The sequence below is a fragment of the Lithobates pipiens genome, unplaced genomic scaffold (assembly GCF_037356315.1).
Source record: "Lithobates pipiens isolate NorthernLeopardFrog02 unplaced genomic scaffold, aLitPip1_a1.2 Scaffold_23, whole genome shotgun sequence".
Classification (NCBI taxonomy): Eukaryota; Metazoa; Chordata; class Amphibia; order Anura; family Ranidae; genus Lithobates; species Lithobates pipiens.
Window position 1 is genome coordinate 250,332,594 of NW_027507785.1, and position 26,781 is coordinate 250,359,374.

General features: G+C 43.3%; 1 protein-coding gene across 1 annotated transcript in view; it reads right to left on the reverse strand.

Moving 5' to 3' along the window:
* LOC143928257 (flavin-containing monooxygenase 3-like) overlaps positions 1-26,520 on the reverse strand; it is a 59,827-nt gene extending 33,307 nt beyond the window's left edge. The window contains exons 1-5 of the mRNA XM_077453018.1: positions 26,354-26,520; positions 22,566-22,700; positions 21,226-21,414; positions 17,872-18,034; positions 15,614-15,756 (exon numbers count right to left, since the gene is read on the reverse strand). Coding sequence (XP_077309144.1) covers positions 15,614-15,756; positions 17,872-18,034; positions 21,226-21,414; positions 22,566-22,697 — 627 coding nt within the window. The 5' untranslated portion in view covers positions 22,698-22,700; positions 26,354-26,520. The remainder of the gene's footprint in view (positions 1-15,613; positions 15,757-17,871; positions 18,035-21,225; positions 21,415-22,565; positions 22,701-26,353) is intronic.
* Between the last annotated feature and the right edge of the window lie 261 nt (positions 26,521-26,781).

Genomic DNA, 26,781 nt, shown 5'->3' on the forward strand with positions numbered 1-26,781 from the left:
AGAAATATAGACAATGGTGATAAAATTAATCATCACAGTATATAAAACCCAAACTAAATACAAAATCAATACAGTAAAAGGGGAAAAAGGAATGTTAAATCAACCGTTGTTGATAAAACAATTGATGTCCCATTCGATGTTAAGTCCCCCAGGAATGTGTGTCCCTAATTTATGGATCCAATTTGTTTCTGCCCTAGAGATAGTGCGCTTGGCATTACTGCCGCGCCAGTGAGGGGTATATTTTTCTAAAGCCAAAAAGGTGGTACCTCTTGGGTCACGATTGTGTTTTAGATCGTAATGTTTACTAACGTTATGTTTGTCAAATCCTTTGCAAATGTTAGTAATATGCTCCCCCAGGCGCACATGTAGCATGCGTACTGTGCGTCCCACATACTCCAAACCACATGGACATCTAAGTAAGTACACAACGCACTTGGTGGTGCAAGTAATAAATGATCGTATGGGGTAAGTGAGTCCATTGCTAACCGAGGTGAACTCAGTGAATCTCCTACCCCGTAGAGCATTTAGCTTACAAGCTCTACATTTCCCACAGGGGAAGAAGCCCTTCAAATCACCCAAAAATGTGGGTCTAGTCGGGGGGTCAGGGACATTTGGAGCAATCATGTTTCGCAAGCTAGTTGCACCCCTGAAAATCACATTTGGTCTATCGGGAAGCTCGGGGCCCAAGATTCGGTCATTTTTAATAACCGACCAATGTTTCTGTAAAATTCTTTTCACAGCCCAATGCTGACTCGAAAAAGTCGTGATTAAGGAAACCCCATGGTTGTCCATGTTGTCAGTCCTAGGTGGTCTCTCAGCTAGCAATGTTTGACGATCCCTACTATTGACCTCCATTATGGTGGAATCAAGAGATTCACTGTTGTAACCCTTAGCTAAGAATCTCTCTTTTAAGATTAATGCTTCCTTGAGAAAATCCTCATTGAAAGTGCAATTGCGTTTCAAGCGAAGAAACTGGCCCTTAGGGACCGCTGAGAGCCATGACTTATGATGGCAGGAATCAAGTGGAATATAGCTATTCCTGTCAGTTTTCTTAAAAAACGTTGTGGTTTTTTAGAAAACTGACAGGAATAGCTATATTCCACTTGATTCCTGCCATCATAAGTCATGGCTCTCAGCGGTCCCTAAGGGCCAGTTTCTTCGCTTGAAACACAATTGCACTTTCAATGAGGATTTTCTCAAGGAAGCATTAATTTTAAAAGAGAGATTCTTAGCTAAGGGTTACAACAGTGAATCTCTTGATTCCACCATAATGGAGGTCAATAGTAGGGATCGTCAAACATTGCTAGCTGAGAGACCACCTAGGACTGACAACATGGACAACCATGGGGTTTCCTTAATCACGACTTTTTCGAGTCAGCATTGGGCTGTGAAAAGAATTTTACAGAAACATTGGTCGGTTATTAAAAATGACCGAATCTTGGGCCCCGAGCTTCCCGATAGACCAAATGTGATTTTCAGGGGTGCAACTAGCTTGCGAAACATGATTGCTCCAAATGTCCCTGACCCCCCGACTAGACCCACATTTTTTGGTGATTTGAAGGGCTTCTTCCCCTGTGGGAAATGTAGAGCTTGTAAGCTAAATGCTCTACGGGGTAGGAGATTAACTGAGTTCACCTCGGTTAGCAATGGACTCACTTACCCCATACGATCATTTATTACTTGCACCACCAAGTGCGTTGTGTACTTACTTAGATGTCCATGTGGTTTGGAGTATGTGGGACGCACAGTACGCATGCTACATGTGCGCCTGGGGGAGCATATTACTAACATTTGCAAAGGATTTGACAAACATAACGTTAGTAAACATTACGATCTAAAACACAATCGTGACCCAAGAGGTACCACCTTTTTGGCTTTAGAAAAATATACCCCTCACTGGCGTGGCAGTAATGCCAAGCGCACTATCTCTAGGGCAGAAACAAATTGGATCCATAAATTAGGGACACACATTCCTGGGGGACTTAACATCGAATGGGACATCAATTGTTTTATCAACAACGGTTGATTTAACATTCCTTTTTCCCCTTTTACTGTATTGATTTTGTATTTAGTTTGGGTGTTATATACTGTGATGATTAATTTTATCACCATTGTCTATATTTCTGCAGCAATTTTTGCTATGTAACTTATACAAATTTTTTTGTTATGTAACCTATATATATTTTATGAGAATAGAATGAATGTAATGTTCCTTCTAAACCCGCTATATATGTTTCACCCATGAAGTTTTTGTGACTGGACTATGGGTGATGGTGGGTAGTCAATGCTGTATAGGCCCCCATCATAATATCACGGTCATTTCTCTTCCCGTGGATGGTAACCTACACGTATGTATTATATATATTTTTTTTTTTTGAACCAAGCCACCCATTTTTGGGACATACATGCAGTCAGACAGCCATCATCAACGCATGTGGCCATTTGTCAAATAAAAGGGGGGATTTATCACAGGATTTAATGTTTGTATTTTTTATCAGTTATTTTTACATATGAGTTTCATCATTATGTTATGATGGAACTCCAATTTTATTCTAACAAACTGGTCGTTGACCGTTTTTGTCCTTCTTCATCCTTTCTATTATGTGGTAACCAATCCGAAGGGACTGGTCATTTGTGGGTTAAACTGATTATGTACGGACGTTTTGGTCTGCACCTATGGCAGGGCTCCCTACCTCACCCATAGGCTATTTAAAGCTTTAGCACGAGGGTGTGGGCGTACCCCTGATGACGTCAATTTGTGACGAAACGATCGTCGGGTAGATACGTCTACACCTCGTGCTATTTTTACCTGCTCGATTTTATTTATTTTTATACTTTTGCTAGCATTTTTCTTCGTTCAATTTTATGCGACTCGATCGAGTCATTTGTAGCTTCCAACGTCTATCTGGTTGAAAAATAAAGTTCACGTGTTTTAGACTTTATCACACGATTGGGCGTTTTTTCCTTTTTCATCCATTCGGTGACACGCCAACTTGAAATTTTCGAACTGACCGGAACGGACGACGTTCAAGGAACATCCGAAGGTGTGGGTCAGTTTTCACCTTCCCGCCCCCAAAGGTGATTCGAATCATCCATTCATACGAGGAGCGTCGGAGGAACGATCTTGTCCGATCCTAATCGTTTGGGAGTTCGTATCTGCGCACACTAATGGTTGCTCTGGTAAGCCTTTACTACTTACTTAAGTTGTACAGTGAAAGAATTTACGTGGTCAAGCACCTACACCAGTGATACCTGGGACCAACTTTAACGTTTTATTCACTTACGCTTCACTTAATGAACTTTTATCTTCACATATATGGGACCTTGTAAATCACTTCACTCATCCAAGGCATGGGACTTGTTTTGATTTGTTTTTTATTCTTGTTGTTTATTTTTTTCACTTAATTATAAGTTTGTGCCTCATAGCAATAAGCTGTAGTTTAAACAACTATTTGCTTTTTAAAATTTGGTCTAATAACCAATTTCAATTTATTATTTCTTTGTTCATTGCACAGTATGCACATCTATATTTTTCACCATTGATGTTCAATTTTTTGGAAACACTAGTTTTGAAGTTTTTTTTCTGATCTATTGCTTTATTGTATTCAGTCACATGTTACATCTATACATATCAAGCGCTGCACTGTTTTTCACATTTCTGTTATTTAGACCTAGTATCTGTTTTTTTGTGCTTAGCTGCTGTTTCTCTTAAATTGACTTCTTTTATATCAACTAATTTTTTACCAAGCGCAAGTTTTACTTTTTGTGTGTATTTATGTGTTTGTGTGTATGTGTCACTTACTACTGACCCCTCAGCACTGCATCATCTACTACTACCAACATCTACATCACATACTCCCAACCTCTGAACTCTGCATCACTTACACCTGACCCCTGAATTTTGCGTCACTTACTACTGAACACCTGCACTCTGTGTCCCTTTAAGCCACAGCCAGTATTCAGCGCAATGAAAATCACACCCAGGTTTGCTGCGGCGCATGGCGCCACACTTTTTCTAAGGTGCAGGGGCCTGATCTTGCACACAGGCCCACTGTTTTAAGAAAATGCCCCTGACCTGAGCTCATCATTGTGCATCCATTCCAGATGCTTGTATATGACATCACATACAAGCACGTGGGCTGGATGGAAGAGGTGTATCAATGGGGATGAGTGTGCCAGGACAGGTCGATGTGTCTCATCTCTGCTTCCTTGCATCACTCTGCATATCACGCATATCATAGATGAGAAGAGGGTACAGCAGTGGAGCAGATGAGTAGGAGGGTACAACAGTGGGGTAGATGAGCAGGAAGGGTTTAGCGGTGGGACAGAAGAGCAGGAGGGTACACTGGTGGGGCAGATGTGCAGGGGTACAGTGATGGGCAGTAGAGCAAGGTGCTTAACAGTGATGGGGCAGATGAGCAGGGTGTTACCGTGGTAGGACAAAGGAGCAGGGGGGGTTCAGTGATGGGCCAGATGAAAAGGGGGGTTACAGTCAGGCCCGGACTGGGACAAAAAATAGGCCTGTGCATTATGGACTGAGCAGCCCATGACATATTAACTGGCCCCTTCCCTACTCTCCACACTGACGGATCCCCCGGGAGAGGGGAGGGGGGTACCCAGCAGAGGTGCAGGGGAGCAATGGGGGCTGGAAAAGAGCGTGAAGTGGGAGTGGAGAGCACCGGATGGAACCTTGAGAACATGGGGTGGGGCAAGAGCACAGGGGAGAGACAGTGGACACAGAGGAAGAGGAGAGTACAGGGGGTCTGGAGCGCACAGGAGGTGGGGGGTTGGAGAGCACAGGGGGAAGCAAAAAACACAGGGTGGGGTGGAGAGCACAGGGAGGGCAGGAGAGCACAGGGAGGGTGGAAAGTAAAAGGGGGAGGCAATGAAGAGCACAGAGGTTGGGCAGAGAGCACAGGGGGAGGCAGACAACACTGAATGAGGTGGACAACACTGAGAGGTGGCTGGAGAGCACTGGGGGGGTGAAGAGCACTGAGGGGGAGGTGGCCAACAGTGGGGGGCTGGAGGCTGGAGAGCACTGGAGGAGGTGGACAACACTGGGGGGGGCTGGAGAGCACTGGGGGAGAGCAGGGGGAGGTGGAAAGGACAGGGGGCAGCGGAGATCGTGGGAGATGTGAAGAGCACAGGGGGCAGCAGAGAGCATGGGGGTGGTGGAGAGCATTGGGGGGATGTGGAGAGCACAGGGGGGCAGTGGAGAGCTTGGTGGAAGATGGAGAGCACAGAGAAGGCTGAGAGCCAGGGGGGAGGTGGAGAGCACAGGGGGCAGCAGAGAGCACGGGGGGCAGCAGAGAGCACGGGGGGCAGCAGAGAGCATGGGGAAAGGTGGAGGGCACGGGACGGCTGAGATCCAAGGGGGAGAGGGAGAGCACATGGGGGCAGCGGAGAGCATGGGGGAGATGGAGAGCACAGGGGGGCAGCAGAAAGCATGGGGGGAGGGGAAGAGCACGGGGGCAGCAGAGAGCATGGGGGGATATGGAGAGCACAGGGGGCACTGGAGAACAGGGGGATGTGGAGAGAACAGGGGGGCAGCGGAGAGCATGGGGGATGTGGAAAGCACAGGGGACACCGGAGAGCATGGGGGGATGTGGAGAGCACAGGGGGGCACCGGAGAGCATGGGGGATGTGGAGAGCACGGGGGTGCACCAGAGAGCATGGGGGATGTGGAAAGCACAGGGGGCAGCGGAGAGCATGGGGGATGTGGAGAGTACAGGGGGGCAGCGGAGAGCATGGGGGGATGTGGAGAGCAGGGGGTACAGAGTAGTAGAAGAGCAGAGGAGTACAGAGGTGAGACAGATGTGAAGGAGGCACACGGGTGGGGCAGATGAGAAAAGGGGTTACAGTGGTGGGAGCGATGAGAATTGGGTTCAACGGTGGAACAGAAGACCGGGGGTACAGCGGTGGGACAGATGAAAAGGGGGGTTCAGTGGTGAAACAGAAGAGCACAGCACAGTAGAGTGATAGGGTAGATGAGCAGGGGGTTACAGTGGGGAAACAGATGAGCAGGGGAGGTTCAGTGTTAGGGCAGATATGAAAGGGAGGTACATTAGTGGGGCAGATGATTAGGGGATTACAGAGGTGGGGCAGATGAGCAGGGGGTACAGTGGTGGGGCAAAAGAGCAGGTGGGCCAGACGTGCAGGGAGGTACAGTGGCGGGGAAGAGGAAAAAGGAGATACATTGGTGAGACAGATGAGCAGGGGGTTACAGTGGTGGGGCAGAAGAGCAGGGGGTTACAGTGGTGGGGCAGAAGAGCAGGGGGTTACAGTGGTGGGGCAGAAGAGCAGGGGGTTACAGTGGTGGGGCAGAAGAGCAGGGGGTTACAGTGGTGGGGCAGAAGAGCAGGGGGTTACAGTGGTGGGGCAGAAGAGCAGGGGGAACAGTGGTGGGACAGAAGAGCAGGGGGAACAGTGGTGGGACAGAAGAGCAGGGGGAACAGTGGTGGGACAGAAGAGCAGGGGAAACAGTGGTGGGAGGACAGAAGAGCAAGGGGGACAGTGGTGGGGCAGATGAGTTCAGTGTTAGGACAGGTGAGAAGGTGGTTTAGCAGTGAGACAGAAGAGCATGGGGGTATACAGCGGTGGAGCAGATGTGCAGAGGGTTACTGTGGGGGGGGGGAGATGGGAAAGGGGGTACATTGTTGGGGCAAAGGAGCAAGGGGGGTACAGTGGTGGGATAGAAGGACAAGGTGGTACAGTGGGGGGGTAGATGTGCAGGGGGTTACAGTGGTGGGACAGATGAGCAGGGGGTACAGAGGTGGGGCAGATATGCAGGGTAATGTAGTGAGGGGACAGATTTGCAGGGGGTACAGTGAACCGAAGTGTGAAGGTGCAGGAATAGGGGCTGATGTGAGGCATGAGAGTGTACGATGTTAATTAGTCACTATTACTCAAGTAGTTTACATTTACTTTAAAAAAAATATTTTTGCGATTTAAGAGTATGAAGTTAAAAAAAAATGTTGTTATTAAATCGGCACGCAAATCCCCTGATGTAGTTAAAGCGGGAGTCCACCGGGAGTTCCGCCGTTTTTTTTTAAAGCCAGCAGCTACAAATACTGCAGCTGCTGACTTTTAAAATAGTGACACTTACCCGCCCAGCGCGCCCGCGATGTCGGCACCCGAAGCCGATCTCTCGATCGTCTCTCGGGTGCTGCCGCCGCCATCTTGGGTATGGGAATCAGGAAGTGGAGCCTTTTGGCTTCATTTCCCGGTTCCCTATTGCACATGCCTGAGTCGCGCTGCGCAATAAGGATGGTCCCCGCTGTCTCTGGGATCCGTGTGTTTCCCAGCAGGCAGCGGGGGACTTTCGGAAAGGGGCGTACCTTCTGCAGAATCTACGCCGGAAGTGGGTGCAGATACCTGTACTGTACAGGTATCTGCACCCCCCTGAAAGGTGGCAATTGTGGCGCCGGAGGGGGGGGGGATTCCAATGAGCGGAAGGTCCACTTTAGGGTGGACCTCCGCTTTAATGTTTTTAGTTTTGATGTTCAATATCATTACAAAAGTCATGTTCCTAGCTTTGACATATCCATACCTCCCAACATTTTGAAATGGGAATAAGGGACACCTACTAGCAAAGTATGTAGGTATAGGACACGCCCCCTGCCACACCCCCTTAAAGGAGATTTAATCCAAAAAACAAAAGGGTAAAGTGAATCCGCAAGGGCTTTTTTTTTGTTTTGTTTTTTTACCACTACTATTACTTTATATTGGCTTTTAAAATTTACAAATGCAGCAATTTAGAATTTGGTTGAAAGGTTTAGCACTGGGAAACATTTTTTGAAAGTGAAAAAGTGCACTTTGAATACAACTATATAAATCAGACCAAAATGAGGGACAGAGGGACATTGCTCCAAATCAGGAACAGTCCCTTGAAATCAAGGAGAGTTGGGAGCTATGCATATCAATTACATAAATCTTCAGTTCAATAAGTGTAATTATTGTGGCTAGAAAAGTAAAGGACTACAGTTTAATTCTCGGCATTTTTAAACAGAAAGATTGAATAAAGACTCGATTCAACAAAACAGACTGTTTACTGCTGTGGCAAATCATGTTCAAATTCAAATGCTCGTGCTTATGACATTTTTAAAATGACACATTGTTCCATAAATGTATGTAAAATGTTGGCACATCTAATTGCAAACAAATGGCCAAACAAACTGTACTAGCAACGCATTTCTGCTGTTCCTGAGACTGGCCAGCAATCACAATCCCTCCTCTTTACTGGCCCTTCAGTAATACTGAGCTGTATGTGGAATGTGTACAGAAACAAACAGGATCGAACTCCGGGATACTTTATTAACCACTTCAGCCCTGGAAGCATTTACCCCCGTCATGACCAGGTGTCACGTACCTTACAGCGGAGTCAGACTGCTGAGGGTGGCCTCTCGCACGGTTCCGGTCACCACGCCCCTGGAGATGGGAACAGGGAGCGTGAGGACACGAAAGGGTGCAGGTGCCTGCAGATGGAAGTAGAAGGCCTTGAAGATGCTGGGTCCTCACGGTAGAAGAGGTGTAGACTGGTTACGTAGGTAGGCACCGGAAGATCAGCAGGTGTGCAGGGAGCACTACGTGTCTGGAACAGGCAGGATCGGCAACTGGCAGGCAATGCGGTACAATAACAAGAGACAGGTGCGTAATCAGGAACAAGCAAGGGGTCTGGTAACGTGCAAGCAAACGAGGTACCGAATCAGGAGACAAGTCAAAGTCGAAAGTCCAAGCCGGGGTCAGAGGTAGTCCAGGAGATAGGAATCCAAGAGTGGGTATCAGGAACGGGTCACAGGAACAAGATCACAGGAGCAAGGTCACAGGAGCGAGGTCTCAGGAGCAAGGTCACAGGAGCAACGATCAGGTCTTACAGGAACAGCTAAAGACGATCCAGCACTGGTGTCAGGCCAGGACCCTGTTTATATAGGGGGAAGTGAGCCAGGATTGGTGGAAGTGGCCGTCCGTGCGTGAAGACGTACATCCGTTCAGTTTGCGCGGGTGTTTTCGCGTGTTCGGATTGGCGTACATCCACGTGTTCGGTTTAGCATACGTCCGTTCGTTCTGGAACTCATACGCCTCTGACGGAGACACCGCGCATGGCGCCTGGAACGAACGGGAACTGCTGCTATACAGGGACGGGCATATGTACGGTGAGTTCCCTGACACCAGGCCATTTTTTGCGATATGGCACTGCATTATTTTAACTGATAATTGCGTGGTTGTGCGACATTGTACCCAAATATTTTTTTTTTCCTTTTTTCCTCTACAAATAGAGGTTTCTTTTGGTGGTATTTGATCACCTCTGCGGTTTTTATTTTTTGCGCTATAAACAAAAAAAAACTATTTTGAAAAAAAACAATGTTCCAAGGAGGTAGAGGATATGAGTTGCCTCTAATAAACTGGTTCCTAGTTCTAATACTCTATACTTTCCTTTGATGAACCGACCAGCACCCCTTTGAAAGATGCTGTGGGTTACGGATATTAAAAGTCCCAGGTCTCACCGCCTACCTTGACTCCTGCAATCCGCCCAGTGTCAGTTCTGGAAAGTGTCCTTGACGGATAAGCACCGCTGGGTTGCACTCCCTTTGCTCTCTCCCATCAACAGTCCATGATTGCCACAGAAGGTCGATCCCAGTTTCCGCCGTCTTCTTTCCAACTACTTCCTCCTCCGCATGGTCAGGTACATCCCAGGCTGGGACACCCGGTTTTCTCCTCGAGATTACATAGCAACTGTGTGGGATATCCAGCATTGAGGTCTCTGAACCCTCAGGCCTTCAAACCCGCTCCTGCTATCCAGCATTGAGGTCTCTGAACACTCAGGCCTTCAAGCCTGCTCCCACTGCACACTACATCTCTCCTGCTTCTTCCTCTAGCTCCCAGGAGCCTCCCAGGAAGCATGTGACCTCCAGCTTATATGCGAGTCCTGCCCCTGCCAACACAAATGAATGATTGGTCCAGAGATCTCCATACAAGCTGCCTGCCACTCCAGCCCCAAGTCCAGCCTCCCTTCCAGAACATTTCCATTGGAAGGCAAAGGCGGTCTCTCTGAGCCAGAGTGTAGGTGGACACAACCTCCCTCTATTCTATCACTCCCACCTCCCAAAATAAACAACCAGGCCTAAAAAGTGTAAGACTCTGGCCAAATGTACCTATCACTACCTAGAAAAACCTATCTAGCACCCACCAAAATAGGTGGGCGCTACAACAGTTTTTTTACTTTCTGCTATAAAAGTCATACCCAATAAAATAATGTAAAAAAAAAAAAAAATCGAATTTCTTCATCAATTTAAGCCAATATGTATTCTGCTACATATTTTTGGTAAAGAAATCCCAATAAATGTATACTGATTGGTTTGCGAAAAAAGTTATAGCATCTACAAATTATGGGATATTTTTATGGAATTTCTATTGATTTTTTTTTTTTATTAGTAATGGCGGCAATCAGTGACTTATAGCGGGACTGCAACATTGCGGTGGACAAATAGGACACTAAGTGACACTTTTCACACTTTTTGGGGGACCAGTGACACTAATACAGTGATCAGTGCTAAAAAAAATATGCATTGTCATTGTACTAATGACACTGACAGGGAAGGGATTATCACCAGGGGCAAGCAAAGGATTAAATGTGTCCCTAGGGGGTTCTTGGTAATTGTGGGGGGGGGGGTGATTGTACTGTAAGAAGACGCAAGATCTCTGTCTTCTCCTGTAACAAAATGGCGATCTGCCTTGTTCACATAGAGCCCACTGGTTCTGCTGATTGTCCAATCACAGTGGAAGCAGGTCTCTGGCGGCATGTGCACACGCCCCAGACCCAGGAGAAGAAATCACGCACAGGTAGGTGATTTCACGCTTAAGGGCCACCCTGCAGCAGTATATGTACGTGGGGCCATCCTTAAGCACTTAAAATTAGCACATTATAGCAGAAGTAAAGCCTTGATATGTTTTACACACCACCTCTTAGTTATAATACGTTTTTGACTAAGTGCACACAATGGTCAAGGCTTTTTTTCTGCTTGTGTTTCTGCACAAAAATAATGACTATTATCCAAGGAGACTCTATTACTGATATGCTATTTACTGGCATCAGGTTTTTCTTTGCAGATGACCATCACTTGTGTTGTCATTTTGCCCACTTCATTTAACCTCGATTTTGAACTTTGGCCCTCTGTAGCTTTCCTAAGCAAAGCTCTCAGATTCTCACTCTGCATGCCAGATAAGTTCAACACTGGCAATATGATTTTAAAAAACAGCAGGCTCTAATTTCTTCACATCTGTGATTATTTTGAGGCTAACAACCCACGTTGGCATTGGATGACTTATGGTAGGCTGTATTCAATAGACTAATCTAAAATGGCTGTTTATAATTTTTCAAATGTGTTGGTTCCAAGAGCCGGTTCTGGAAACCACTTCATCAATGCCATCACAGCAGGCTGTTCTCAGAAATTGAAGGACATTCTACAGAAAAGACATTTGGCTGAGATATAGTAATAAGTGAATAAAAAAATCACTTACGTAAGAAAATGAGTGTGTTAAAAAAAAAACAATATTCAAATCCTATAAACAAATAATAAGCCCCAATTCATGAGTTCAAAAATTATGCAACATCCAAAAACAATAAGGTGTATGGTCCCATATCCAAGTGCAAGTGAATGCCGCTCCTATCCAATAAATATAAGCAATCCAAGAAATAAATACTGGTAACATCCTATGCTGATCACCACAGTGATATCAACCATTATATAAGATAAGGTTGGCTCCTTACCAGATAGTGTGGACCCCATTAAGCACATTTAAAATTACTCCTCACCCCCTTTCTGTGAACCTTCCCAGCAATGTAATGCGAAGCAAGAAAACAAGCAAGAAAGGACCTGGTTATTTTAAATGTGCTGTCGACCCTTTAATATGGCCCACACTATCTGATAAGGAGCCAACCTTATCGTATATAATGGGTGATATCACTGTGGTGATCAGCATTGAATGTTACAACTATCTATTTCTTGGATTGTTTATATTTATTGGATAGGAGCAGCATTCACTTGCACTTGGAAATGGGACTATAAACCTTATATTTTTGGAGATATTGCACATGAATTACCCTTTTTTTTATAGATTTTTTAAATTCATGAATTGGGACTTATTATTTGTTTAAAGGATTTGAATATTGTTTTTTTCGGCACACTAATTGTATTATGTTGGTGATTTTTTAATGAAATGTAAATTTGTATTTATTTTATATTTGTGCACTTTATGAATTGAGGTTTAGATCATTAATTTATATAAGAATTGTATGCACATTAAGTACAGTATAGTTTCTATCATGTTCTATTAATTTAGCACCACACTATTTGATTTATGTCTCAAAGATGTGCCAGTATCGACACAGATTACCGCTACATGATATTGGTCTTATTTCCCTTCAATATTTAACTCAGATTTTACTGAATTTCCTAATGAATTTGATTCAGCCATATCATCATATTGGAAAAATGTTGCAAATAAAAGCTAATAAAGACTAATGAATCTAAAATAAAGGGCATTACACATGTTAGAAGTAACTACAGAACTGTTTCACACCTTTTATGAATTTGGTATAAGAGCGGTAAGAATTGTGTCACAAAGCCTGTACTGAATTGCCTTCTATGTTTTTAGTCATTGTCTTAAAAGTCAGTTTCTTCCTTTCTCAGCTTATTTCTTATTCTTAAAACCCAACTTTAAGCAAATATTTTTTGAAAGGAGCCTCGGGCAGTGTTAATTTTGGCAGCAGATTTCAATTTAGTTTTAGGCATAGTCTTTTGACTAAAATGCCATTTTCATTTTAGTCCCATTTTAGTCTTCTGCAAGTGTCTTAGTTTTAGTCGTATTTAGAAAACTAAATCTCCAATACATTTTAGTCGACTAAAACCTTCAGTACATTTTAGTCCACTAAAATCATTTTAGTCTACTGAAATCGAATGGGTTTAGTTACTAGAGATGGATGAACTTCCGACGGGACGTTTCACGAACACGAACTGTGAACGCGGCCAAAAGTTCGCAAACCGCAAAGTTTGCGGCGGGCCCCATTGACTTTAATGGCAGGCGAACCTTAAAAACCTACAGGTCATATTTTCAGCCACAAAATAAATACTTACTAGCTGTGCACACATAGTCCCACCACATGGACACTGACATAACAAAGGTATTAAGTGAATCTGGGATCGACAACGACAAGCATTCTTTTTTTAAATGTGAAATTGACAATTCAGGAGCGCATGAAGGCCATGGAGGAGAGGAAAGGTCAGGGCAGGCTATGAAGAGGGTGCAGGAGATGATCACCAGCACCGTGATAGAGACACCAGCACTGAGATAGAGAGCACTGACACCACACCAGCACCGTGATAGAGAGCACTGACACCAGCACCGAGATAGAGAGCACTGACACCAGCACCGAGATAGAGAGCACTGACACCAGCACCGAGATAGAGAGCACTGACACCAGCACCGAGTTAGAGAGCACTGACACCAGCACCGAGTTAGAGAGCACTGACACCACACCAGCACCGAGTTAGAGAGCACTGAGACCACACCAGCACTGAGATAGAGAGCACTGACTCCACACCAGCACCGTGATAGAGGGCACTGACACCAGCCCCGAGATAGAGAGAGCACTGACACCAGCACCGAGATAGAGAGCACTGACACCACACCAGCACCGTGATAGAGAGCACTGACACCAGCAGCGTGATGGAGAGCACTGACATCAGCACCGTGATAAAGAGCACTGAGACCACACCAGCACCGCAGCAGCACACCAGACAGCTGCAGAATCGGTCAGCAGTCAAGTATAATATTCTTTCTATATTTGAAAGAAAGTAAATTATACGTGTACAACCCTAGTAGCTAGTAGCTAGTGATTTGCAGACTGTCCCTCAGTTCCTACACTGATAAAAGACAGCTGCAGAATCTGGCAGCAATCACCAACACAGCAGTCAGCAGCAGTGCACCAGCACCCCATATACTGTATACCTATACCAGTCCTTAAAAGGACCTTTGTGGACCTAATAGTAATAGCTAGTGATTAAACTGACTGTCCCTGGTCCATACAGCGTCCTGTCCCTACACTGACAAAAGACAGCAGCAGAATCAGTCAGCAGTGCACTCAGCAATCACCTGCACAGCAGTCCGCACCAGTGCACCAGAACCCATATACTGTACACCTATACCAGTCCTTAAAAGGACTATTATGCACCTAATAGCTAGTGATTTGCATCACTACAGTCTCTCCCTGCTCCACACAGCGCCCTGTCCCTACACTGACATAAGACAGAATGTAAAATGGCCGCCAGATCAGGTCTATTTATAAGGTAGGGGGAATGTCCAATTGTCCATGTGCTGAAATGTCTCAATTGGCTGTCCTGTACCCCATGATGAATGTATCATCATGGGTCAAAGTTCCTTCACAATGTAAACGCATATGTCCGCCGGGTGAACAGCGCCAGAAGTCTGCCGGTTTGGCGAATTGCGAACACGCAAAATTCGCTGTGAACCAACCGCCAGGCGAACCACAAGGCCATCTCTATTAGTTACATTGTAATGCATTATTTAAGCATTTCTCTACAATTTCCAAACTCATTATATACTCCTGGAGTGCAAAATCGAATAGATTATTATTTATGGCATTACGATTTGAACATGCACTACAGACACAGATTTAGTCATCATATAAGGTCTTTAAGTTTCTTTACAAGAATACAGTTTTTTTGGCAAAAGTGTAACGTTAAAATCCAAAAAGAAAAAAGAAAAATCCTTTGCGTGATGATGCCACCATGCAGTGCAAATTTACATGAACTTGTCTGCTTTAAGAAAATATATAATATTTGGGGGGGGGGGGGTGTTAATGTAATCTTCAGGCCTAAATACATTTTTTAAGCATGGGTGCAAAACAGCTCTTGCAGCAAAAGGGTTAATCCTGCACAGATCAGACAGTGTGCTGCTCTCCCTTAGTGGACAATCTGTGAAGCCTATTGACAAGGAGCAGGTCCCCTTCAAGGTGTGGGTGTGTGGTAGTGTGTGAGAGAGTTAACTACTCAGCCAAGCCCCCGACATCCTCATAGAACATCTCCCTTCAGGTTGCAGATAACAGCCATTGATCACCTAACCTTCAGCTCAGACAGCCTCCTATCTACAAATACCAGGCTCCATCGGATCCAGAGGAAGCAGGCGGAGCTCCATCTAAACCGGAAGTTCCGAGGGTAAACGTCCCTGCCTCACATTTTCGTTTAGTTTTCATTCATTAACAAAAACTGAATTGATTTTCGTCATAGTTTTCGTCAGTGGACTAAAATGTGGTGTACTTTTCGTTTTGTTTTCGTCAGCGTAAAAATGCAGCTGACAAAAATTATGATGAAAACATTTTCAATAACAAAATTAACACTGGCCTCAGGAGATGTTTAAAAAAAAAAAAAAAACAGCTCTGGCTGCAATACTCACCTCCTCTCTAGCTCTGTGTATTGTAGTACCTTCTCTTTGCATGTCACCAATCTTGTGGGGTGAATGGCATCCAGCAACTGAACACATACAGTAAGTGCAGAGCATCATGACCCCCCTTCGGGTAAAGTAGTAACATCCATACCTTTTCAGCTGACCGTGCTAACTCCACAGCAATGTCTGCTCCTGAATTGCCCAAACCAACTACAAGTACACGTTTCCCAGCATAATGTGAAGGATGCTTATAATCTCTGTTGTGCATATACTGGCCTTTGAATTTCTCAATACCTAAAAAAAAAATAACACAATAAATATGACAGAAAATCATGTAAATGTTTGAAAGATATCCAAAGTCATATTATTGCCTTTACCATTGTTATAGCAATGCAAACGATTATTTTTTTATTATTCAATATAAGATTACTTAAAGCGCTTCCTGTCATGTTGTGAGTGTTGCCTATCTACCGACAATCTCCTTCAACAACTTCCTGGATTCCCTGCATGCTTTGCATCTTCTGCTCTGTTTACTTCCAAGGATTACATATTCCATGACACCTTGCTGCCTGCAAGTAGCGATGATGTGGTGTGTTTCCTGTACTGATTGTGCCACCTAAAACTCCTCTGTCCAGCACCTATTTAGTTTGGTGGTCAGGCTCTGTAAAATGCATGACACCAGGGCCGGGACAAGGGGTGGGCAGGAGGGACAGCTGCCCTGGGCACTGTGGTATCATGTGAGGTGGGGGGTCACCACAAGGAGGTTTGAGGGGAGGGGATTTGGGGGGCAGCAGGAGATAAGAATTGTGTGCTACGAGTGGCGATTTGAGGGGATTTGTGCTAGAAAGGGTAATATGGTGGGGGGAGGGATGTGTGTTAAGAGGGAAAATTGGGGAGAATTTATGCTAGGGGTTTGGAGTGGGGGGGATGTGTTCTCAGAGTGGAAATTTGAGGGGTAGGAGGATTTGTATTAAGGGGGGGGGGTTTAGGAGGAGATTTGTGCTAGGGGCATATGGGAAATGAGAGGATTTGAGCTGGGGGCAATGATTTTTTGGGGGTATTGCGGATTATCCATGTTAAACATATTTTATTCTATTCTATTCTTTTTTTCAATTATATTCTTTTCTATTTGATTATGTTCTATTGTATTCAAATTCATTCTATTTGACATTAGAATTTCAGAAGATGGTTATATTTTTTTCTATTCTTTCTATTTTTTATTCTATTCTATTCCTCTATTTTCTATTCTATTTTATTTTGTTCTTGTGTTTTCTAGTATATCCCTTTATTTTCTATTCATTTTTTTCTATTCTTTTATTTTGTATTATGTGCTGCTTTACTCTATTATATTATATTCTTTCATTTTCTATTCTATTCTTTTCTATTCTAGTCCTTTATTTTCTATTCTATTTTATTCTATTTGGAAATTATAATTCGATTCGAAGACGATTCAAATTCAATTTAGAAACTATTCAAATTTGATTAGAAAACTATTCAAATTTGAATTTCATCCAAAAGTTTGTTTCATTATTTCGGATTTGTTTGAATTTGTTACTATTGTTATTCGGAAATTTAGTTACATCCGAATTTCCGAATAACAAAAAATCTGTCTGAATTTCAATTCGGAACGAAACGAGTTGCACATGTCTAAAGAACATTGTTATCAAATATATAGATATCAAGAATACTGGTATTCATATCAGTATCAGACAAGATAAAGGTGCTGTAGTTGGATCACACTGACCTCAGCATTACTTAAAGTGTAACTCTATTTTCGTGGGGAAAAAAACTAGCAAATAAAGAAAAAATAATATAGCGCACTAATCATTTTGTAAATTGAATGTTATTAAAATGTACCTTTCCTTTTCAATTTGCAGCTAATGTAATTTTCCAAGCATAAATTGTAATATGGCTACCTGGCGTTTTCTTGACCACTCCTCAGAAACATCATGTGATGTGTGATTGGCTCACCAATTTTCCCAGAGATCTCCCTAAGATACAAGTCAGATTTCAGGCATCCCTTGCGACAAAAATGTCATTTTTTGAGAGATACTTTCAATATGAGCACATCTACAGGGATGCAGGCCCAGCAGATTTCCTCATTAGTGCCCTGAAACTGCACACCTGATAGTTAATTATGAAACCACTCCCATTAGACCCACTTAGAACAGAGGCAGAGACACATAGATTTCTGCAACAAAGTTTTTTATAATCCTTGCAATGTAAATAGATCACCCAGAGGGGAATGTTTTTTTTCCCCACAAAAGTGGAGTTACGCTTTAAAACAACCCTATCAACACTCTCAAAGCTCCAAAGAGACGCTCATCTGCAAATGTGATCACATAACAAAAAAATAACTTTGTGCTATTACATTTTTTTTTTTAAAGTTAATTGAGTATGATTACATACCAGGAAATGAATGTAGAGGAAGATTAGGATAAACATGGTGACCAGTGCAGACGAGTACAGCATCAAAGATGGCTGACTGCTGTTTTCCTTCATGTTCCGTAATGACATCCCATTTTCCAGTCACTGCAAAATCTGCACATTTCTGTATACTGACCACAGCTGTCTAAATTGAAAATCATTGTTAATATGCACAGTAGAAAATTACTATTTAACGCAAAACAAAGTTAAATAATTTACCTAGTTTCTGAAAAAAAATCTAAACTTTTTATTGCTTTCCCCATTTGGGAGATTTCTCCTTACTTTCTCAAGGTCAGAGCAGGAGGTCAGGGAACATTTCTCTGTTTCCTGTCAATATAACAGTGATCAGACAAAGCAATCTTAAACTTGCTTTTGGCATGGAATGTCACTTCTTCCATTGTAAGTATACCGTACTTGCACCATATGGCATTTACAGCACATTTAACCACTTAAGCCCCTGATCATTTTGCTGGCCAGAGACCAGAGCACATTTTTTGATTCAGCACTGCGTCGTTTTAACTGACAATTGTGCGGTCGTGCGACGTGGCTCCCAGACAAAATTGACCACTAGCTGGTTAGGAGGGGGTTAAGTGTGTCCTAGAGAGTTATTCTAACTGTTAGGGGGAGGGGCTGTGTGTGACACATCACTGATCATAGCTCCCGATCACAGGGAGCTATGATCAGTGACACTGTCACTAGGCAGAACGGGGAGATGCTTGTTTACAGTAGCATCTCTCCGTTTTCCCTCTCTGTGAGACGATCACGGTTATCCCCGCAGACATAGAGTCCACGGGACCCGCGATCCTACTCACGGAGCTCGCAGCAGGGTCGCGTGTGCGCCGACGTCGGCACACACGTGACCACACGGCAACAAATTCAAAGGGATGTACCTGTATGCCCATTTGCCCAGCCGTGCCATTCTGCTGACGCAAATGTACATGCGGCAGCCAGCAAGTGGTTAAGATGCTTTTGCATAGTGCAAAAAGTTATCATATCCCATTTTAACCTTGAAAAATTTTTACCTGACGGGTCTTGAATGGCTGTGCAACAGATTCAAAATGCACAATAATGCTATAGGGACTAATTTACTCTAGGTGTAAGGACTCTGAAAAGCAATCCAAGCCCAGAATGTTTTATTGAGGAACTTGACAGGTAGCTAGGAGATGATATTTTACATATTGCAGGAATCTCCAATAATGTAAGTTTTTACATAACTACATACAAGTGCATATTTGTGAAAATGCATATACAGTAAAACTTTGGTTTGAGAGTAACTTGGTTTGAGAGCGTTTTGTAAGACAAGCAAAATGTATTTATAAATATTGACTTGATAAACAAGCGATGTCTTGATATACAAGTAGTGTCACTTCAGAACCGAGTATAAAATCAGAAGAGAGGCGCCTCTAAGTGTAGCAATATGGCTACATTTAATGAAGGTACAACATCTAGAAACGCACATGGTTGATGATTAAAAGAGGCACATCTAAGTATGCAGGCATCTGGGGTAAAGCTGTCCATATAGACCATCCTCCTCACCGCCATTAACGTCATCCCTTCCACGCTGCGCTCCACGAGCCCTCCAAGCCTTGCTTTCAAATCACTTTAATGCAGGATAGTCTTCCCGGTCACCATTGCAAACTGACAGCGATGAGAGCCGGAGTGGAGAATGGTCTATGTGGACAGATTTTTCCCAGATGCCTGCATACTTAGATGCGCCTCTTTTTATTATCAACCATGCTCTTTGCTAAATATTGTAACTTCGTTAATGAAGTCGCTGATCGGCTCTCCTCTCCTCACACTCTTTCAGTGTGAGGCGCGAATTGCCAATTACCGGCATTTCCTTGTTTACATATGACCGGCTGTGATTGGTCACAGCCGATCACATGGTTAAAGAGCCATGGCTCTTTACACAAAACGAGGTCATGCTGTGTCCTAGCAACACGGCGCAACTGCGATCGCCGCGCTGCGCGCCCCCAGGGGCGCGTGAGAGTGGTCGTTCTGGGAAGCCATCATATGACGTCCACCCAGAGCAAGAGCCGCTCTGCCCAGCCATCATTTCACGGTGGGCTGGCGGAAAGTGGTTAACAATCATTGTCAATGTATTTTTTTTTCCCCAATATTTTTATCATTTATATTCTATAAAATTTTATTTTTAAAAAATATACATTTTTGTTTATGTCCTTGAGGTACTGAGATAGTCCAAATCTTCTCTTTCTTGCCAGGGGAACTTCTGAGGTGACCCCAGGCTCCTTCTTTTATAATATATGGATGATGGTACCCACTCCTACATTAAAAAAAACTTTAAATTCAGGAAATACGCTATTGACAAATTACAAAATTTTACAGTTGTCACCAGAACAAGAGTTGAGGGTGTATCTTCCTTTGGAGACACCTGTTCCAGTGACAAGGAAGAATTCTTTGTTTAAAAAAGAATTCCAGGTATGGATATTTTTTATCTAGTTACATTGGTCAAGCTTGGACAAATGCAACTATGCCTATACCATACATGGCCAATGCCCCTTGAAGCTGGAAATCATTGAAGTAGGCACCACTACTCCAATAATCTCCAGATGCTTCTCAAGCAGAGCGGCTTCCCTGACGCATTCACAACACTGATATTTGGCACTTGGCACTTGCACCCTTCAGGGAATGCTTTACATTTTTTTTATAAAAGCTTTTTCTGATTGGACAAGGTGGAAAGGTAGGGTAGTGATGTCTTAAAACCCTACAGGTGAATTTTAACCAATTAAAATCTTTTCTGCAATATATTTGAAATATGCAACAGTGATTGATAAACCTTACTTACGTTGTGGCCTCAACAGTCAATAACTGTTTTTAAAGAACTGTTCTAAGCTTGGCAGTACTCTGGAACCCTAAATTGTTTCTCAGTAGAAGACCCACAGATTATGCACCTCTTCCTCTAAATGTATGTTGGATTGGATTACATCAATACTTAAATCCTTTTAATGTTTACAGTTCATTAGTATCTTTGCTTATATCTGGGAAACTGATTTTTCAGACCAGCATTATTAAGTGGTTACTCTGCTTGTTGGGTTTTGAATGTATTTTTCATAAACAATGAAGTCAACAGAAATATTCTAGGCAGGGTTGACTAGGGTTAGACAAATTAGGAGATCTTGCCATTGCAGTTTCCAAAAGATATTGGAAAAAAAGTGAGGGATTTAGACCACCAAAGTTAATTAAAAACTTAAATTACAGTTATTTTAGCGTTAGATGTTGGGGTTAGCGTCTAAAACCAATTATCTGTACTCACTGCAGTATTAATACATAGCTACAACAAACAGCCTACTTCTCTTACATTTTGCTAGCACTTACCTTAAACTTAATGTGTCTCAGTAAATCAAAATGTTTAGCATATAGTTTCAAGTATTCCAAGAACACATCATTATGCATGAAGTTAGGATACTCATCAGGTATAGGAAAGTCTGGGTAACACATCATTTCCTTACAAGCATTGGTGAAGACAGAGCGGTAAATACTTGCTCGTCCCTCTTCTGCTTGATCCTAAGTAGAATACAGATAAACTATAACTGACAAAATACTTTAATAAAAAAGCAAATACTACATAAGTCACATGAAAAAAAATATATATAGTAGCTTAAGTCACTGTTTTAACTAAGCTATTACCAAGGGTTAAAGTTGGGGTCAGTACTAGGCCATGGCTTCCAGCACTTAAGCCAAAGATGCCAAAGTGGACCTTGCCTCCACTAACTGTTTTGCCAGTTCCCTGCACAATCATTTCTGTAGGTTAAGGCTCGTTATGGACCTATTTAAAGTAAATTGGCTGCCTTGACGCAATATACCGTATATACTCGAGTATAGGTCGACTCGAATATAAGCCGAGGCCCCTAATTTACCACAAAAAAACTGGGAAAACGTATTGACTCGTGTATAAGCCGAAGATGAGACATGCAGCAGCTACTGTTACAGCAAAAGTGTGGAAAAGAGGGTCAACAATGCCCATCTGCAGCTGCATACCTCCCTGCATACCTCCCTGTGTCCATTGCAGCCTACCGTGTCCTGTGCATGCCTCTGTGTGCCAATCTGCAGCCTCTGTGTCCTTCTGCAGCTCTGTGCCCATCTGCAGCTCCGTGTGCCATTTTGCACCGATCAGCATAAAAACATACGGCAGCCATTCCACTGTTCAAAAGCCACACCTCTCCTCCTCGTCTGTGACAGACGGCGGCCATTCCACTGTTCAAAATCCGCGCCTCCCTGTCTGTGATAGGCGGAACACTCAATTTCCCAGTCAGTGTTCCGCCTATCACGGACATCCGCTCATCCTCATACTACGGACGAGGATGAGAGGATGTCCGTGATAGGCGGAACACTGACTGCTGGGAAATTGAGTGTTCCGCCTATCACAGACAGGGAGGCGCGGCTTTTGAACAGTGGAATGGCCGCCGTCTGTCTGCACGACACGCTGATCAGGTAGGCAGACGGCGGTGACTCGAGTATGAGCCGAGGGGGGCACTTTCAGCCTAAAAAAAAGGGGCTGAAAATCTCGGCTTATACTCGAGTATATACGGTACATTAACATATGAAAAAACACAACATAATACATGCATTAGCATGCACAGAGAAGTGTGAATACGCCTTTAAACATTATCAGTTACCAGTTTCACACATGACATTTTACAATCATAAAAATATACCATAAACTTCCATAGTCCACCAACGTATTCACTCTTTTCAAAGCAGATTGCCTGAAGACCAACTTCCAAACTACATTTGAGAGCAGCAAGTCCACTAATTCCAGCACCGATTACCGCCACTGTGTTTGCCATTTTCTAGAATAAGAAGTTTAAAACATATTAAATCCAGTTAGTTGTTGGCTACATGTGGTATAGCAATCTTCAAATGCATAGATGTTGGATTATTCTGGGTGAAATATCACTCCACTACTTACTGCATGTGTAATAAGTTGGAATGTTCTGTTAGCAACATCAATAAAACCACTTACAGGATGGGACCCACTATTCATTTCTACATACAGAGCACCAGAGCTTAGGTTAAAGCTGGCCATAGATGGATCAAAATTCAGACGATTCAACCGTATTTCGATCCATGTATGGGCAGGCCAGTTGTACTGAAGTCAATTACTCAATTGACTTCAGTACAACCAGCCTGTTTTTTTTTTTCATTTGATCACTCTGGTGACTATAGCAGCTGATAATAATCATATTTTGATGCCTAGGAAATCTCCTGAGCCCCATTTCACACTGGTACGACACGACAGTCGTATGACTGTGGATCCAACTTTGCCCTGCGACTTGAAGTCTGACATGTGTCTGACTTCAATGAACAGGGATTCGACTTTGATCCCTGACAATACCAGGCGCTGTTACTGGTATGATTCTTTAGTGGGAACTCCAAGCAAAATGTAAAAAAAAAAACAGCATGGGTTCCTCCTCCAAGAGCATACCAGACCCTTCAGTTTGGCATGGATTTCCAACGCTGAAAAAATGCTGTAGGGTCCCCCTCAAAATCAATACCAGACTCTTATCTGAGAACACAGCCCAGCAGGTCAGGAAAGTGGGTGGGGAAAAGAGAGCCCCCCTCCTGAACCGTATCAGGTTGCATGCCCTCAACATAGGGTGTGGGTGCTTTGGGGCAGGAGGGTCCTGCGACCCCCACCCCAAAGCACCTTGTCCCCATGTTGATGAGGACAAGGGACTCTTTCTGACAACCCTGGCCATTGGTTGTCGGGGTCTGCAGGGGCAGGGAGCTTATCAGAATCTAGAAGCCCCCTTTAACAAGGGGCCCCAGATTACGGCCGCCTTCCTATGTGAATGAGTATGGGGTACATTGTACTCCTACCCATTCACCTAAAAAAAAGTATCAAAAATAAAACACATTACACGTGGTTTTTTAAGTAATTTATTAAGGCAGCTCCTGCCTCTCTTTTGATCTTGGTTCTTCTCCCTCTCCAAGTCCTGCTGGAAAATGAAATCAGCATCTCCATAGAGGAGGACTTTGGACCACTGAGCAACAGTCCAGTACTTTCTCTCCTTAGCCCAGGGAAGACACTTCTGATGTTGTCCCTGATTCAGGAGTGGCTTGACACAAGGAATGTGACAGCTGTAGCCCGATGTCCTGGATACGTCTGTGTGTGGTGGCTCTTGAACACTGACACCAGTGGTAGTCCACTCCTTGTGAATCTCCCCCAAATTCTTGAATGGCCTTTGCTTCGCATTCCTCTTAAGGCTGTGGTTATCCCTGTTGCTTGTGCACCTTTTTCTACCACATCTGACTCAAAGTAGCAAAAATTATAATTTTTAAAATGTAGCCGATAAAGCTTGCTGTTACCATGACCTATCACCAAAGAGCAACTCAAAACAAATTCCTCTGCTCCTGACAATCGCTGCGATACCACATATGTGTATATTATTTGTTGTTTGTACCTAAGGCCCAGAACAATAATGCACATTTTTTTTATCCTAACTAAAACACACTGATACTAACTGATACTGATACAAAATTTAAAAAAATGCTTTTGTGGAGAATCTGCTGCATACCCTATTGCCAAATGCTCACTTTTCCCCCTATTACACTATTGATAGAGCGCACCACATTCTTAAACTTCTGGGATAGGGATGAAGTGCTCCGTGCTGCCAGAGTTCAGGGAGATGTTCGTTACCAGAACAGCAAACTATTAATCTTCCCGGATTACTCCATTAAGACAGAAACTTCGGAAATCAATTGATCAGGTGAAGGCTGGATTGTGGGCCTGCAACATCGGTTACAGTGTTCTGTTCCCTGCTTGTCTGCGGGTCCAAGATTGAGGTTTCTTTGCTTCCCTGCACGAAGCCTCTGCATGGATGGATACCCTGCCACCCCCATTGCTAAGCGGTGAGTAGGTGAGGTACCATGCCTCCTACATATTCTCCTGGATCCTTGATCTCTTTGTTATTTGAGGGACCCCCTCTTTCTATTTTCAGTACACAGATGTTGTGGGGGTTCCACCCTTAAGTCATTTAGCACCATTGTGCCTTTACAAACCTTGGTTTTCAACAGTTTAAGTATGTGCCCCTACTTGCAGGTGTTTGTCTCAGCTTATGGATGTTCCATTTTCCCCCCTTGGGATGACTGTACCCTTGGTCTCTACTGGTTCAATGTTCCTGCATTGACTCTACTATTTACTCCAGTCCTCTACCTTGTTTTGCCCAGAAGAGCACTGTAAATGCAAGTGTGTCTTGCCTACCGTTCAGCATGGTGGGAGTGCTGCCGGCACTGGGGAGCTACAGTTCATTGAGGCAACCATGAATGCCAACATGTACTGTGACATACTGAAGCAGAGTATGATCCCCTCCATGCGGAGACTGGACCGCAGGGCAGTATTTCAACATGACAACAACCCAAACACACCTCCAAGATGACCACTGCCTTGCTAAAGAAGCTGAGGGTAAAGGTGATGGACTGGCCAAGCATGTATCCAGACCTAAACCCTATTGAGCATCTGTGGGGCATCTTTAAACAGAAGGTAGAGGAGCGCAAGATCTAACATTCACCAGCTCTCCGTCATGGAGGAGTGGAAGAGGACTCCAGTGGCAACCTGTGAAGCTCTGGTGAGCTCCATGCCCAAGAGGGTTAAGGCAGTGCTGGAAAATAACGGTGGCCACACAAAATATTGACACTTTGGGCCCAATTTGGACATTTTTACTTAGGGGTGTACTGACTTCTGTTGCCAGCGGTTTAGACATTAATGGCTGTGTATTGAGTTATTTTGAGGGGATAGAAAATTTACATTGTTATACGAGCTGTGCACTCACTACATTTTAGCAAAGAGTAATTTCTTCAGTGTTGTCACATGAAAAGATATAATAAAATATTTACAAAAACCGTGAGGGGTGTACTAACTTTTGTGAGATTATATATATATATATATATATATATACATACACACACACACACACACACATACATACATACTATTTTATGCCAGTTTTCCTTTAATAAAAAAAATATAGAGATATTTATTACTATTAACAACCAAATGAAAGCCCAGTTTGTTCTGGAAAAAAAAACATTATAATTCACCTGGATAGTAGTTGCAATGTTAAGCACGGTTTTATTAACACATATAAAAGTTGCAAAATTGTGCTCAGGCATTAAGACCTGTTTTACCCTCTGTCATGAAGGGGTTAATAGCATCCTAATAAATAATAAAAGCAAAATTACGAAGCTATTGTGCATGCCTCAGTATGTATCAGAGGACGCACCTCAGACCTTCTATATTTAACAAGTTGACCACAGCTTACGAGTGGCCTAGAAAATGTAAAAAATAGCATCAGATAAAACACAGAGTACATTCAAGCTGTACCAGAAACATATAAATAGCATTAGCAGCAATCATGGGAAATCATTTCAATAAATCTGGGTCTGCTTGGATTTGTTAGCTTGATAAACTGAAATGATTTATTGTGCTTTCTATATTACTTACAGTTCGCTGTTGTCTGAGGTTTTCCTTCTCTTTATTCCGCTTAGTTCTAAGCTAACAGTAGGATGGCTATATGGTATTCACTATTTAGTTTGCAATATGCCAAGAATGTGTTCACCACTTCTGAGTACAAATACATAAAAAAAGCAAAAGGAAAAAAAAAAAAAAAAAAAAAAAAAAAAAAAGCTGCAGTCTCCTCCTTTTAAAACAAGACAACTGCCTGGCAAACTGCCAGGGTGTGTTCACGTGCTAAGGTATTTATTTTACTTTCTTTCACCAGTTGCATTCATTCATTTAAAGTTCAGACAAGCCAATTATTTTATTAGGCATGGAGATTTCAGTTACATTTCTCAGCATTAAGGATTTACTGAAGGAGTAGAGAATGTTTACTTAGTAAATACGATAAAAGTTATATGCTCACTGAATACACA